This window comes from Cololabis saira, chromosome 21 (assembly GCF_033807715.1).
Source record: "Cololabis saira isolate AMF1-May2022 chromosome 21, fColSai1.1, whole genome shotgun sequence".
In the NCBI taxonomy this organism is placed as follows: domain Eukaryota; kingdom Metazoa; phylum Chordata; class Actinopteri; order Beloniformes; family Belonidae; genus Cololabis; species Cololabis saira.
The window spans coordinates 38,647,551-38,664,540 of record NC_084607.1 but is presented as its reverse complement, the minus strand read 5'-3'; the positions used below and the strand labels follow the sequence as shown (position 1 = coordinate 38,664,540).

General features: G+C 46.0%; 1 protein-coding gene across 2 annotated transcripts in view; it reads left to right on the top strand.

The window, feature by feature from the left end:
• The window catches only part of rrn3 (RRN3 homolog, RNA polymerase I transcription factor), an 84,326-nt gene that overhangs the window by 21,102 nt on the left and 46,234 nt on the right, over positions 1-16,990 (top strand). For both annotated transcript variants that reach the window (XM_061712524.1, XM_061712525.1), the window contains exons 9-10: positions 524-607; positions 3,070-3,193. In XM_061712524.1, coding sequence (XP_061568508.1) covers positions 524-607; positions 3,070-3,193 — 208 coding nt within the window. The remainder of the gene's footprint in view (positions 1-523; positions 608-3,069; positions 3,194-16,990) is intronic.

Below are 16,990 nucleotides of genomic sequence, written 5' to 3'. Positions count from 1 at the left end.
CCATTTCATTAAAAAGAAAAACCCACAATGGTCCCTGAAATACCTTGAAACTTTTATATCTCTCAGCACAACAGAGTCAGTAACAAACTAGTGAAACTAGCCCGGACAAAGATGGTGTGAAAGAGAGAGACTTGTGATGTCTGGTCTCATGAACAGACTAGTTCCAACCTCCAGCTGTCTCAGCTTTAAAGGGCTTTTCTCCAGATGCCATGTTTCAAATCTTTCCACAGATGTCTATCAGGATTCAGGGGCTCATACAAGGACACATGACTTAGACCAACTTTCTGACACTAGCCTTGACATTTCATATGTCCTGCATAGATTCAAGACAGCTCGTACCAGACACAGGAACACAGGCCTCCTTAATGTTTCACATCAGTTCTTTTCTTTGAACGATTCTTTTTTTGCATCTTATACATAGCTGATGGCACTTGAGTCCCTCTGCCGTCTTCTACAGAAGACACGTTCCCATTTAGTAGAAGAAAGCGTGACTTTAGGTGTAATAATGTTGTGTGTGTTTCAGGTGAGTGTGTGTCGAGCAGACATTGAAGAGGCAGAGGAGAACCAGAAGGCAGAGGTCCAGTCTGAGGAAGGACTCTTTGATATGGTAACACTTCTCATTCTTAACTAGTCATACGAAACTCTTTAAAACAGCTTCAAATGATATCATGTTCAATTGAAACTGGAACAATAATCATTTAATAATAATTATTAATGATGGAATAAACAGTTTTTGAATTATTGGGGCAGATTTATTAATTGTGAAACATTAACTGTGTGAGTTTTTAAAGCTAAAGTAGTATGGAGAGAAAATCGACTCAAAACATTTGTGTTTGCGTAAAACTTGATTGGTGCGTACTACTTTATTTGTGTGTGCATAGCTCTTGATTTGTGTGTGCGTGTTATCTGATTCGTGCAAAGTAACTGATTTGTTCGTATTATTAGATTTGCGTGTGCGTAACTTGCTCAACGTTACGGACAAAACGATAGTTACGAATTCATAAAGCCTCCTACACACACAAACGCATACACGATCGCTTGCAGTGTTTCCCCTAGAATTTTTTTCAGGCCCGGTGGTACCCACCGAAAAAATCCTAAACAGACGAGGCGCGTGGGACGGCATATTGGACATGTAGCAATATAACAAAGTTTAACATTAAAAATCATTGTAGGCCTATATTGCTGAATGATATCACTTCAATGAAATAATAAGATTTAATCTAACCTTTAACCAAAGTGTCATGGGCCTGAAAGGTCTGACCCATATGAGCATTGAGCACATCTTTTCTAGATATTTCAGAGGGATCTCTATGAAAACCCTCTGGGATGGTCCTCTTTTAACAGCTGCTTGTGCTGACGGCATATGTGACAAAACATCCCTATTCACAATTGAGATTATATCAGTTATAAATAATTTAAACATTGTAGAAGATTTTTTTCCCGTTTGGTTATAACAGAGTTACATGCATTTGACTGGGGGAAAAATGAACCTTTAGTGGTTCTACTGGAAAGACAATCTATTGTCTGTGTTATTTTCATCATTATTACTTACCAAAAAAAGAAGCTCAATCAGAACAAAAATGTAAGCTAAACAACAAATTGGAAATTTACCATGGGGAGTGTGGTACAACCAAGGGCTTTATTTATGGTTATTAAGCCATTTGGGATCCCAGCCAGATGTTTTTGTGTTGTTTTTTACTGGGTCACCAGTCAGACCGGTGTCAGCGACGGTAAAGGCTGATTTATGGTCCGCGGTACACCAACGCAGAGCCTACGGCGTAGGGTACACGGCGACGCGCACGCCGTTGGTGTACCGCTGAACCATAAATCAGCCTAGACGCTCATACATGGCTGGCGCTAGGACCCCGCGGACGCCTGGTGTGTCGTCGGGCTGTGTTTTCCTTCATGCTTCCCTGCAGCGTCTCATGCAAACACAAACACACGGACCTGCAGAAACATTTCTTTATATCATGTTGTCTGTCGCCCGCAATATTTTTTCTTTTTTATTTGGCTAGCTACAAACTCTATACATCCCATAATATATAATAATATGCCTGCGCTTTCAGCAGCGTTACTAGGCAACAAAGCAGGTTGACTCCCGTTGCAGAACAGCTGCAGAGGCTCCTAAACGTAAATTATCATTGATTTTTTTTTTTTTAGGCCTGGCGGGGGGTCTCGTTGGCCTGGCGGCCCCGCCAGGCCTATATAATGGTAGGGGAAACACTGGCTTGATACACATACGCAAAGCTATAGATTTACACAAATGGTTTTGAGACTGGTCCGTATAAGATAAGAAATCCTTTAATAGTCCCACAGAGGGGAAATTTCCAAGTCTCTGCATTTAACCCATCTCTAGAGACTAGAGAGCACTGGGCTGCCATATGAACGGCGCCCGGGGAGCGGTTGGGGTTGAGGGCCTTGCTCAGGGGCCCAGGGTGGTTGACCTGGGTTGCATTCTGGGGGCTTGAACCTGGTCCTCCAGACTCCAGTCCACTTCTATAACCACTAGGCCACCACTTCCCATTTATGTACTGCTGGAAAGCTGGGTCATCTGAACTTTCATCTGAGTCAAGCGTTATTTTCCTCCATACTTAGTTACCTCTAAACTTGTAACCAATTGTGAAAAATTGTGGGCCGGTGTAAGAAAGTATATCTCAGCACCCCATGGTTATAACGTATTTGCTTTGTAATATTCTGTTACTCATTATATGGACAGTTGACAGTCAAATTGGGAGTCAAGAAGAAGGTAATGGCAGGGCATCACGGAGGTCTGCCCTCTGAAGTACGTACAAGTTAAACCTGTACGCCTTGCTATCCCATTAGAATGAGACAGACAGTATTTCAGATCCATCAATTTTTCCCAGCCAACGAACAAGTTTTGATCTTCAAGCAAGTTACGCATGCATAAATCTAATAATATGCAAAAATCATATTACCCAGCGCTAGCGGCGTTTTTCACTTAGTGAGTATAGATTAGAAATCCAAGCTATGAAGATATCAGTTGGTGTCAGTGGAACTAACTGATGATATTTTCTCTCTCTTCTTGTCCCCTGTGGGTGATTGTACCAGGACGAGGAAATGTCAGCGTATCAGCCGCCCAGGACGGGTGTGATGGCCCATCCAGTGGCTGAGAAGCTGGACGCACTCATGGATCTGCTCATGTCTTATATCAAAAATGTCTGCCACACCAATGGTACATTAACTATATTTTGCAAGCAAGTGTTTAATACACGTCTCTTCACTTGAGACACCCAATTTTATACATGGTAAAATACTTTCACACCAGTCTAGGAAAAAATTAGAAAAATATACCTTCTTGCCTGCTGACAGCAGGGTGATTGAGACACATTGGCTGATACTACTTGTGCCAAATCCCACGGTAGCATTTTATTAGCTTTGATGCCATTTTATCACGTCCCAGCTTTTAGGTGTCTCTAAACACAGGGAAGGAATTAGCTGTGGCTTGTGTTTGCTCACATGAGCAGCAAACAGCACGAGTCACTGCCACATAAAGAGAGTGTGGGTGTATGTATGTATGTATGTATGTATGTATGTATGTATGTATGTATGTATGTATGTATGTATGTATGTATGTATGTATGTATGTATGTATGTATGTATGTATATATATATATATATATATATATATATATATATATATATATATTAGGGGTGTAACGGTGCACAAAAATCTCGGTTCGGTACGTACCTCGGTTTGGAGGTCACGGTTCGGTTCATTTTCGGTACAGTAAGAAAACAAAATGCAAAATATAAACGTGCTAGTTGTTTATTACACACACACAAAATAACATTGGCTCTACGTGTGCCGGCGCTAGTACCCCGCGGAGGCATGTTGTGTCGTCGGGCTGTGTTTTCCTTCATGCTTCCCTGCAGCGTCACATGCAAACACAAACACGGACCTGCAGAAACATTTCTTTATATCATGTTGTCTGTCGCCCGCGATATTTTTTCTTTTTTTGGCCGGCGCCATAGTTGGCTGGCTACAAACTCTATACATCCCATAATGTATAATAATAGGCCCGCGCTCTCAGCAGCGGTACTCGCATCGTTAAGGCTGATTTATGGTTCCGCGTTACACCAACGCAGATCCTACGCCGTAGGGTACGCAGCGAGCGGCCGTACGCTGCACGTCACCGCGTACCCTACGGCGTAGGCTCTACGTCGATTTAACGCCGAACCATAATTCAGGCTTTACTAGGCAACGAAGCAGGTTCACTCCTGTTGCAGAACAGCGCTGCAGAGGCGCTCATAAACGTAAATGATCATTGTTTTTTTTTTTTTTAGGCCTGGCGGGGGGTCTCGATGGTAGGGAGCATTGTGGAGCACAATTATGTGCTTAGCTCTTTAGTTCTTCATTAGTTAGTGCTTTTTCTTTAATCTTAATACTTTCTCGGTGTGAGCGCAACTGCAGCAGCGCTCTGCTCCACAACGTGCGGTCCTCTACTTAATATGTCCGTGTGGAAACTCGTTCGGTACGCCTCCGTTCCGAACCGAACACGCTATACCGAACGGTTCAATACAAATACATATACCGTTACACCCCTAATATGTATATATATATACCGTATTTTCACGACCATACGCCGCACCGTGTGAAAAGGCGCACCCTCCGTTTTGTGTGTCATTTTTGGTTTTAAAACACACATACGGCGCACCGACCCAAAAGGCGCCGTCTACAGAGACGGAACTGCACACGCACACGCTGCAAAACACACACACAAGAGTGCTTATTTAAAAGTAGAGCAGGAGCAAAACTTAGTTTGATATTTTATTTCACTTTTCACATCAATCAAACCCTTCAAAGGTTCATCTTCTGTTTCCGCATTAAAGAATAAAAAAAAAACACCGGGTCGCCGCACATAAACCTGTCTCAGCCACCAGCCCTTTTCATTTCACTCTGGCTGGAAAAGTCTGTTTAGGCAACGCTTTTCTTTTAAAAATCACCATCGGCGGCAGTTTCTGTCCATCAGCGTGGCATGCAAGCACAAGAGTAAATAAACTTTTCATACCCCGTTGTGCTGCGGATCCCGACGCGGCGGTCCCGGGTCCCGCTCCGCTACCCCGCGCTGGTCCCGGGTCCCGCGTCCCGCGTCCCGGGTCCCGGGTCCCGGGTCCTCCCGGGTCCCGCTCCCCCGCACTGGTCCCGCTCACACACACGCGCATGTCGGTACCGGGTTTGTATCCGACAGGAGCTCCGCTCCGCTAATTCAGCTGCGCCAGTCCGAATTTCCAGACCTGTCTCAGCCACTTGATTATCATCCCTTCATCCCATAATGACTCCGGCTGGAAACGTCTTATGCAAAGTTTTTTAAAAAAAAATCACCATACAGTTTCTGTCCATCAGCGTGGCAGGCAAGCGCAATATAAATGAGAATGTGTGTGTTTCGTGGATCCGGTATCGGGTTTGTAACCGACAGATTTCAAAATCTCGGAGGGTGAAGCTGATCAGACCTGGGACGTACCCCAGAAATCTCTGCTCCCAAAGCGGGCGGGAACCAGGTCGATCAGACCCCGCTTGGGGAACCAGGAAGTCGGGAGGAGCAGCGCGCATCACCGCGGCTTCAACCGGGGAAAGTGACCGGAGATTAAGGTGGTTCCGACCGGCCGGGACCGGAGGAGCCCACATGGACTGGTAGCAGGGACTCCCGGGGAAAGAGCACCGGCATTTCAGCCGGATCTGCCCCGGGGATGCGGCGATCAGACCCCGCAAACCCACGGCAGGTGCTTCCTCGGTTCCCGACATGCAAAACACACACGCTGCAGAACACACACACAAGTGTGCTTATTTAAAAATAGAGCAAAACTTAGTTTGATTGTATTTTATTTCACTTTACACATCAAGCAAATCCTTAAAAGTCTTCATCATCTGTTTCCGCATTAAACAGCTCAGTGGATGGTCTCATTCACGTCCGCAACTCAAGGCTTCACCCGCCCCTTCTCTTTTTACCGTTCTCATGGTAGCCGGCCTTACATTACCGTAATTCAGGTAATAGACACGGCGCACCATTTCATAAGGCGCCCGGCACATTAAAAAAAAAATAATTATGTGCGCTTATGGTCGCGAAAATACGGTGTGTGTGTATATATATATATATATATATATATATATATATATATATATATATATATATATATATATATATATATACGTGTATACAGTTGTGTGAAAAAGTGTTTGCCCCCATACTGATTTCTTAATTTTTTTTGCATGTTTGTGACACTTAAATGTTTTAGATCATCAAACAAATTTAAATATTAGACAAAGATAACACAAGTTCGGTTGATGTGAGTGAACGCTGGCGCGTCTTGGCTGCCGCTGCTCACCAACCCGACTTTTTTACCTTTTACTTGTTTAACACCATTTGATGCCTGCTAACTGCCTCTGCCAGCGGTATCAGTGTTTTATATGAATTACCTGCTCGCATAACTACGATCATCTGTCAGCCACTGAGGAATCCCACTGCTGCAAACGGGACCTCTCTGAGTTTGGCGTCCTGACGTGCGGCTCCTTACCACCGCTTCCTGGTTCTTCCTGCTGGGGCTCTGCTACAATGCGGATACTCAAGCTCCTGCTCTGGATTGCCTTCTTCTCCACCATCGTAACTGCTCTGCCTCGACTGACATACTCAACTGATGTAATCAGCTGGCTCCGATCACGGAATAAGCTACCAGCCAGCCTACTCGTCCACCGGGATATCCTCCGACGTCCGAGATACATCCACCGCGGGTCCCGCAGGAAATTCTGCTTTGATGACAGCAGTTCCATCCGATCTTTCTGGTCGAGGGATTCACGCCGACATGACAAGGCTGGAAACGCCGGTAGGACTGCTAACCATCACATATTGGCTTCTCTTCCCAGGACGGCGGAGCCTTCTCCCTCTAACTGTTTTAAATTCTCCACCTTCAATGTACGCTCATTAACAAACAAAGCACTGCTTATATCCGAATCCATCACAGATTTAAAACTGGACTTTATATGTCTCACAGAAACTTGGCAACAGCCGAACGACTTCTCTCATCTGAACCAAGCATCCCCACCTGGCTTTGTTTACATCTGTAAATCTCGCTCTTCCGGGAGAGGGGGCGGTCTCGCGCTCATCTATCGCGAGAACCTAAAAATCACGCCTCTCCCAGTGACAGAGCCCTCCTCCTTTGAAGTTCTGGCTGCTCAGCTGAATGGTCCCACACCTACCCTTATTGTCACCATTTATCGACCTCCTAAACCCTCTGCCATTTTTATTAGTGAGTTCACATCCCTTTTAGCTGATCTTTGTGCTATGTCTCCTAATGTTATTTTAACTGGTGATTTTAACATTCATCTCGATAAACCCACTGAAACATTTGCAAAAGATTTTATTTCTATCCTGAACAGTTTTGACCTGGTTCAATTTGTTAATTTCCCCACTCACATCAAAGGGCATTTTCTCGACTTAGTTTGCTGCTCAGGAGTCACACCTTGTAACCTCAGTACTGTTGATTTTCCCATTTCTGAACATAAGCTTGTTACCTTTGATATACATCTTCAACTTTCAAAATCCACCCAGAACCGTTCCATATCTTTCAGAAACCTTAAAAATATCAATATCACTGAGCTTAACAGTCTAATTAGCACCTCCATCCATTCCAGCTCCCCTCACTTCCACACTGCTTCTGAACTGGTTGATCACTATAATACTAACCTCCAATATGCTTTAGACACACTTGCCCCCCTGAAAACTCGCACAGTTACATTCACTCGGTCCTCCCCCTGGTACACCCCGGAGCTTCGCCAGCTTAAAGCGCGGGGTCGTCAGCTGGAGCGATTGCTGAGGAAAACCGGCCTAGTGGTACATCAGCAAATGTATCTTGACCATTTCACTTCCTACAAATCTGCCATCAACACAGCCAGGTCCACCTACTACTCCCATATCATCAACTCTGCTGACAGCAACACCCGGACTTTATTCTCAACTGTCAACAAACTCCTGAAACCAGCTGCAACTCCCTCTCATCTCATCTCCACCTCACAGTGTCAAGAGTTTCTGGACTTTTTCAATTCAAAAATTGTCAATATCCACCAACAACTGACTCTTCCTGCACCAACGCAACCCACCTTCTCCCAGTGGAACACCCTGGACCCTCCACCCTCCAACACCCTGTCCACATTTCAACCCCCATCTGTTGAAAGTATTAATAGACTCATCAAAGCATCCAAGAACTCTACCTGCCCTCTTGATCCTCTCCCCACTGCCTTAATTAAAGCCTGTCTGCCAACAGTCTCACCCGTAATAACTGCCATAGTTCACTCCTCTCTTTCCACTGCCACTGTTCCACCATCATTAAAGACTGCTTCCATCACTCCCATTCTCAAAAAACCTGGTTTAGATCCAATCGACCACAATAATTATCGACCCATTTCCAACCTCCCATTCATCTCTAAGATTCTGGAAAAGACAGTAGCAACCCACCTCCAGAACCACCTGCACAACAATAGCCTCTTTGAACCATTTCAGTCTGGTTTCCGCCCAAAACACAGTACAGAAACTGCATTAATCAAGATCACCAACGACCTCCTCCTGGCAGCAGATTCTGGCCTTCTCACCATCCTCATCCTCCTCGACCTCAGTGCCGCCTTTGACACCATCTCCCACTCCATACTCCTGGAACGCCTGGCTGGCACTGGGGTCTCTGGTACTGCAATAAAATGGTTCACCTCATATCTCTCTGACAGGAAACAGTTCGTTCAAGGTAAAAATGTACACTCACAACCATCACTCATCACACATGGCGTTCCACAGGGATCAGTACTTGGACCGCTTCTCTTCATTGTATACATCCTCCCCCTTGGTAACATCCTCCGCCACTTTGGAATCCAGTTTCACTGTTATGCCGATGACACATAACTCTACATCTCCACTAAACCAAGCACCTCCCTCCCCCCACCACTCTTACTGACTGTCTCAACACCATCAATTTCTGGATGACAAACAACTTTCTCAAATTAAATGGAAATAAAAGTGAAGTCCTTCTCGTCGGCACAAGGTCCACACTCTCCAAGACCCACCCCTTCAATATCTCCATTGATGGTCACCCGGTCCACATCTCCTCCAAAGTCAAAAGCCTTGGCGTCATTCTGGACAGTGTTCTCTCTTTTTCCCCCCACATCAGTAACATTACCCGTACTGCTTTCATGCACCTACGGAACATCGCCAGAATCCGCCCATCTCTCACCCAGCACAACACCCAGGTCTTGGTCCATGCACTTGTCACCTCACGCATTGATTACTGCAACTCCATCCTCACTGGCCTCCCCAACAAACTTCTCCACCGTCTCCAAATCATCCAGAACTCTGCTGCCAGAATCACCACCCGTACAAAACGCACTGACCACATCACCCCCATCCTCATCCAGCTCCACTGGCTACCTGTCCATCACCGCATCCAATATAAAGTTCTTCTCCTCACATTTAAAGCTCTCCATAACCTGGTCCCTCAATACCTGTCAGACCTTCTCCAACCGTACACCCCCACCCGTGCTCTACGCTCCTCCTCAGCTGCTCTCCTGTCTGTACCCAAATTTAAACTGGCCACTATGGGTGGCAGAGCCTTCAGTTGCTCTGCACCCAGACTCTGGAACTCTCTCCCCCCCTGCATCCGTCAGATTGACTCCATTGGACAATTCAAATCTCACCTCAAGACCCACCTGTTCAGACTTGCATATCCAGTCTAAATTTGTTGTATTCTATTTTATTTCCTGTTGTATTTTATTCGTATTTTCTATGTTTTTTGTAAGGTGTCCTTGGGTGCTCAGAAAGGCGCCAACAAATAAAATCTATTATTATTATAAGTAAACACAAAACGCAGTTTTAAAATGAAGATTCTTATTTTATTATTAAGGGGAAAAAAAATCCAAACCTACATGGCCCTGTGTGAAGAAGTGATTTGCCCCCCCCACCCCTGTTAAAACATAAATTAACTTTGGTTCATCACATCTTTGGAAAGCTGAGTTCAGTTTCTCTATCCACACCCAGACCTGATTCCTGCCTCATCTGTTCTCAATCAAGAAGTCACTTAAATAGGACCTGTCTGACAAAGTGAAGTCGACCAAAAGATCCTCAAAAGCTAGACAACATGCTGCCATCCAAAGACATTCAGGAACAAATGAGAAACAAAGTCATTGAGATCTAACAGTCTGGAAAAGGTTCCAAAGCCATTTCTAAAGCTTTGGGACTCCAGCCAACCACAGTGAGAGCGTTTATCCACAAATGGAGAAAACATGGAACAGTGGTGAACCTTCCCAGGAGGAACCGACCAAAATGACCCCAAGAGCAGCGACAACTCATCCAAGAGTCAGAAAAGACCCAGAACAACATCCAGAGACCTACAGGCCTCACCTGCCTCAATTAAGGTCATTAATGACCCAGAACAACATCCAGAGACCTGCAGGCCTGACCTGCCTCAATTAAGGTCAGAAAAGACCCAGAACAACATCCAGAGACCTGCAGGCCTCACCTGCCTCAATTAAGGTCAGTAAAGACCCAGAACAACATCCAGAGACCTGCAGGCCTGACCTGCCTCAATTAAGGTCAGAAAAGACCCAGAACAACATCCAGAGACCTGCAGGATCACCTGCTCCATTAAGGTCAGAAAAGACCCAGAACAACATCCAGAGACCTGCAGGCCTCACCTGCTCAATTAAGGTCAGTAAAGACCCAGAACAACATCCAGAGACCTGCAGGATCACCTGCTCCATTAAGGTCAGAAAAGACCCAGAACAACATCCAGAGACTTGCAGGCCTCACCTGCCTCAGTTAAGGTCAGTGTTCATGACTCCACCTTAAGAAAGAGACGGGGCAGAAATGGCTGCATGGCAGAGTTCCAAGACCTAAACCACTGCTGAGCAAAAAGAACATAAAGGCTCGTCTCAGTTTTGACAGAAAACATCTTGATGATCCAAGACTTTTGGGGAAATACTCTGTGGACTGACGAGAAAAGTTGAACTTTTTGGAAGGTGTATGTCCCATTACATCTGGTGTAAAAGTAACAGCATTTCAGAAAAGGAACATCTTAGCAACAGTAAAACATGGTGGTGGTGGTGTGATGGTCTGGGCTGCTCTGCTGCTTCAGGACCTGGAAGACTTGCTGTGGTAAATGGAACCATGAATTCTGCTGTCTACCAAAACATCCTGAAGGAGAATGTCCGGCCATCTGTTCCTGACCTCAAGCTGAAGCCACTTGGGTTCTGCAGCAGGACAATGATCCAAATCACACCATCAAGTCCAGCTCTGAATGGCTTCAGAAAAACTAAATAATAATAATAATAATTCATTTTATTTCGAGGCGCCTTTCACGTCACCCAAGGTCACCTTACAGGATAAAAACAAGAAATACAATTTAAAAATACAATAAAACATCCGTAAAAGCAGCAATACAAATAACACAACAGTAAACAAATGAACTGGTGAGAAGTAGTGCGTGATGTCCGGTCAGAGTGAATGGGCAAGTTTGAACAGGTGAGTTTTGAGTTGCGTTTTGAATGTGGTGATGGAGTCTATTTGTTTTATGTGTGGGGGGAGGGAGTTTGTGGGTGAGGAGGAGGTTTTTGTAGATGATGCGGTATTGGACTGGGAGCCAGTGGAGTTGGATAAGAACGGGGGTGATGTGGTCAGATGACTTGGTGCGGGTGATGATCCGGGCGGCCGAGTTCTGAATGAGTTGTAGTTTGTCGGTGAGTTTGGTTGGGAGGCCAGTGAGGAGGGCGTTGCAGTAATCGATACGGGATGTGATGAATGAGTGGACCAGGATTTCGGTGCTGGATTGGGACAGTGCTGGACGGAGTCTGGAGATGTTGCGGAGGTGGAAGAATGCAGTCCGGGTGATGTTGTGAATGTGGGTTGCAAATGAGAGTGTGCTGTCCAGAATGACACCGAGGCTCTTGACGTGGGGGGAAAAGGGTACCAGGAAGCCGTCGATGATGATGATGATGGGAAGGGCGGGAGAGGGTTGTGACTTGGTGAGGGTGGATTTGGAGCCGATGAGAAGAGCCTCAGTTTTATTGCCGTTGAGTTTTAGGAAGTTATTGCTCATCCAGGTATTGATGTCGTGCAGGCAGGTGGTGAGGGAATTGGGAGGAATGGCAGCGGTGGGTTTGGAGGATATATATATCTGTGTGTCATCGGCGTAGGTGTGAAAATGGACCCCATGATGACGGAGAATTGAACCTAGGGGTAGGAGGTAGATGGTGAAGAGAAGTGGACCCAATACTGACCCCTGGGGGACACCCATTGTAACACCCGTGCCCCCAGATTTATGGTTCCGTAGTTGGACAAACTGTTGACGGTCAGTGAGGTATGATGAAAGCCAGGAGAGTGCAACACCAGTGATCCCAATGCCAGCCAGGCGGTCCAGGAGTATTGAGTGAGAAATGGTGTCGAAAGCTGCGCTGAGGTCCAGGAGGATGAGGATGGTGAGTAGGCCGGAGTCAGCTGCACGGAGGAGGTCGTCAGTGATTTTAACCAGGGCTGTTTCAGTGCTGTGATTGGGGCGGAAACCAGATTGGAAGGGTTCGTGGAGGTTATTTGAATTGAGGTGGGACTGTAATTGTGCTGCAACCACCCTTTCCAGAGTTTTGGAGATGAAGGGAAGGTTGGAGATGGGCCTGTAATGATTGAGGTCGGATGGGTCTGCACCGGGTTTTTTTAGGGTGGGTGTGATGGCAGCTAGTTTGAGGATTGGGGGAACAGTTCCAGTGGTGAGGGAAGAGTTAATTATTTCGGTAATCATGGGGGAGATGGATGGCAGACATGCTTTGACAAGCAGGGTGGGGAGGGGATCAAGCTGACCGGTGGTGGTTTTCAGTGTTGGGCAAGTTACATCCAAAATATAATACATTATATATTACTAGTTACTGTCATTTGAAAGTAATTAGTTACATTACAATATTACTATATCTGAATTGTAATGCGTTACACTACTTGTGTATTACTTTTGAGTTACTTTCAACAAAATAGCAAAAAAAGATAAATCTTGTCCCACTGGCAGATTTTTCTACTTATTTCAAGTGAAAATTTACGTGAAACAGGTGAAAATTGTCAAATAAGTTATTTTTCTGGTGTTATTTTTCTGGTGATGACTCTAAATGTTGAAATAGCAGTAAAAACACATTCATTGATGAAATGACATAAGGGATGGAAAGGAGGGATGGCAGTTTTACAGGGGGGATGATTTGGACCGTTTTTATTTCAGGGGGGATGATTTGGACCGTTTTTATTTCAGGGGGGATGATTTGGACCGTTTTTATTTCAGGGGGGGATGATTTGGACTGTTTTTATTTCAGGGGGGATGATTTGGACCGTTTTTATTTCAGGGGGGGATGATTTGGACCGTTTTTATTTTAGGGGGGATGATTTGGACCGTTTTTATTTCAGGGGGGATGATTTGGACCGTTTTTATTTCAGGGGAGATGATTTGGACCGTTTTTATTTTAGGGGGGAGGATTTGGACCGTTTTTATTTTAGGGGGGATGATTTGGACCGTTTTTATTTTAGGGGGATGATTTGGACCGTTTTTATTTCAGGGGGGGATGATTTGGACCGTTTTTATTTTAGGGGGGATGATTTGGACCGTTTTTATTTCAGGGGGGATGATTTGGACTGTTTTTGTTTCAGGGGGGATGATTTGGACCGTTTTTATTTCAGGGGAGATGATTTGGACTGTTTTTATTTCAGGGGGGGGGGGTGATTTGGACCGTTTTAATTTCAGGGGGGATGATTTGGACCGTTTTTATTTCAGGGGAGATGATTTGGACCGTTTTTATTTCAGGGGAGATGATTTGGACTGTTTTTATTTCAGGGGAGATGATTTGGACCGTTTTTATTTCAGGGGAGATGATTTGGACTGTTTTTATTTCAGGGGGGGGTGATTTGGACCGTTTTAATTTCAGGGGGGGTGCCATCACATCACCCCTCATCCCCCCTCAACTCGAATACTGCTCACACGGAACTCAGAACTTCTTCATAAATAACTCCCAGAGAGAAAAAAAACACCAGCAAGCTAACAAACAAACCAATAAAGCTCTCAGAGTTAACAAAACGAACCAGAAATCAACAACTCGCAGCTGTTTTAACCTCTCCTCCTGATGGGCTGCAGGTGTGGTTTAAGGCTGATTTATGGTTCCGCGTTACACCAACGCAGGCCATACGCCGTGGGTTACGCGACTACTGCGTACCCTACGGCGAAAGCTCTGCGTCGATTTAACGCGGAACCATAAATCCGCTCTCACAGCGCGACTGACTGTGAGCCCGGCTCGTGCAGCTCCTCGCCGACTCAGCGCTCATATATATTTAATAAATGTATAAAGCCCATATATTCATAAAGCCTCACTTGGCCAAGCCCTAACGCTGAGACCATGGTAGATTTAAGTTACACGCGGACACGCCGCACTGTTGACTTTTCCCTGCCGGCTCTGCTCCCTGAACAGTCCCCACACAAACAGTGTCCAGCGGCGCTACGTTCCGCCGCGCCGCGTTCCCAACGCTTTTTTCTGTTGTCGGGATGTCTCGCGGACGCGGTGTTGGTGAATTCTTTAAAAAACAACAGCTAAACGGGTTAAAATGCGTTGTAACGCGCGTTACTTAGATTGTAACGAGTAAAATATTACCGAAAATGTATTAGTAATGCGTTATATTACTGCGTTACAGCAAATAGTAATACATTACTGTAATTGCGTTACTTTTGTAACGCGTTACCCCCAACACTGGTGGTTTTGGCTTTACGGATGAGTTCTGAGATGGTGTGTTCTGATACCGGAGTGAAATTGGTGAGAGAGCTGGAGAGAGGTTGGTTGGTGGTAGTTATCCAGGGTGGGTCATTTGTGGAAGTGCTTGTTGAGGCCAGTTGATGGTGTATGATGTTGATTTTGGAGCTGAAGAAGTCCAGGAAGGCGGTGCACTGGTCGGTGGAGATGTCTGGAGGGAGGGTTTTTGGAGGCTGAAGTAAGTGGTTGACAGTTGAGAAAAGGGCTCTATTGTTTCCTGTGGCAGAATTAATGAGGTTGGAGTAATATGATGATTTGGCAGTATTAAGTGCATTCTTGTAGTAGTGAAGGCGATCGGAGTACATTTGGCTGTGCACAGTGAGTCCGGTCCTTTTGTAGAGTCGCTCCAGTCGACGGCCTGTGGTTTTGAGCTGGTGGAGGTCAGGGATGAACCAGGGGGCAGAGTGAGTAAATGAAACTGAGCGGGTTTTCAGTGGAGCCAGGGCAGTGAGGGAGGAGGAGAGACAGTTATTGTAGTGGTTTACCAGATCAGCAGGGGAGGAGGATTAGGGGGGATTGGGGAAGGAGCTGATAAGGGAAGAGAGATCTGTGGGGTTGATGTGTTCGATGTTTCTGAAGGAGATGATCCGTTGTTCTTTGACTTTGTGCAGTTGGGTATGGATGTCATAAAGTATAGCTTTGTGGTCCGAGATGGGGAAGTCCATGATAGTGAGGTTGGCGGGAGTGATGTCCGTGCAGCAGATTAAGTTGAGAATGTGACCTTTGTTATGTGTTGAGAGGTTGACGTGTTGTGTGATACCAAGGCAGTTCAGGAGGGATGTGAAGTCGTTTGCCAGGGTGCAGGATGGGTCGTCAATATGAATGTTGAAATTGCCATGGAGGATAACAGTAGGGGACATTGTGCATACAGATGTTAACAGTGATGAGAATTCAGTGAGGAAAACAGCGGAGGGTTTTGGTGGTCTGTAGATGGTAACAATGATGATGGGTTTGGGTCCAGAGAGTTTTACAGCTAGGCATTCAAAAGAGGAGTGTTGGGGGACAGTGAAAGCAGTGACTTTTATGTTTTTACGGTAGATGAGAGCCAGGCCCCCCCCCCCCTCCCAGTGGCGCGGGGTTTACTAAAAAAGGAAAAGCCGGGTGGGGTGGTTGCATTTAACTGGGTGAAATCATTCGGCTGTTGCCACGTCTCTGTGAGGCAGAAAATGTCCAGAATTTTGTCGGTGATGAGATCGGAGATGAGAAGGGCCTTATTGGTTAGTGATCTGATATTGAGAAGACAGAGTTTGAGACAGGTGAGTGGTGTGTATGCAGCTGCTTTGGGCAGGGGAGAGAGTACACTGTGATTGACAGGATTGATGTGGCAGTCTGTGCGGGGAGGGGGGCGTGGCTCCGTGGACCAGGCGGATCGGTGTGCAAGCTGAGGTGGAGAAATGTAGGGGGGGCTATTTTTATATTTAATTATTGCTTTGAAAGTGGCATGGGAACGGAGAGGTCTGACAGTTACAATGGTATCAATTGGGAGACCGACGGCAAGGGGTGTAATGACAGCAGGGGCCTGTAGGAGGAGCGATTCACAGACGGCAAGGGGTGTAGTGACAGCAGGGGCCTGTAGGGGGAGTGATTCACCGAGGGAAGGAGGAGAAGAAGAAGGCACTGGTGGCACGGGGGAGTGGGTGTGGCATGTAAATAGTCAAGCATGGGTGTCCTGTATGTAATCAATAGTGTGTACAGTGCGCTGTATGTTTGTTATAAGCATGCGGCTGCCTAGCTTGCTCGGGTGAAGCCCGTCGTGCCGGTAGAATGAAGGGCGGTTCCAAAATAGATTAAGACCCCGTCCACACGTAGCCGGGTATTTTTAAAAACGAATATTTCCCCCCCTCCGTTTATAAAAATTTGCATCCACATTACATCGTTTTAAAAAAAAAACCCTTCCACACATAACCGAAGATCTGCGTTTTCGACCACATTCATAAGCATTCTAACCTGTAGATCATCTGCGGCTCCCGGGGAAGCTGCACCTCCGCGCGGCTCCGCGGGGGCTCCGCGGCTCCGCGGGCCCTACGCCGTAGGGTACGGCGTAGGGTGCGCGTCGCCGCGTACCCTACGGCGTAGGCTCTGTGTCGGTGTAACGCAGTAAGCGGTGGTCAAGAGCAGAGACCATTTATTTAATAAATAGCTTGGAGAACAGATGCTGGATCATCTGTAGTTCTG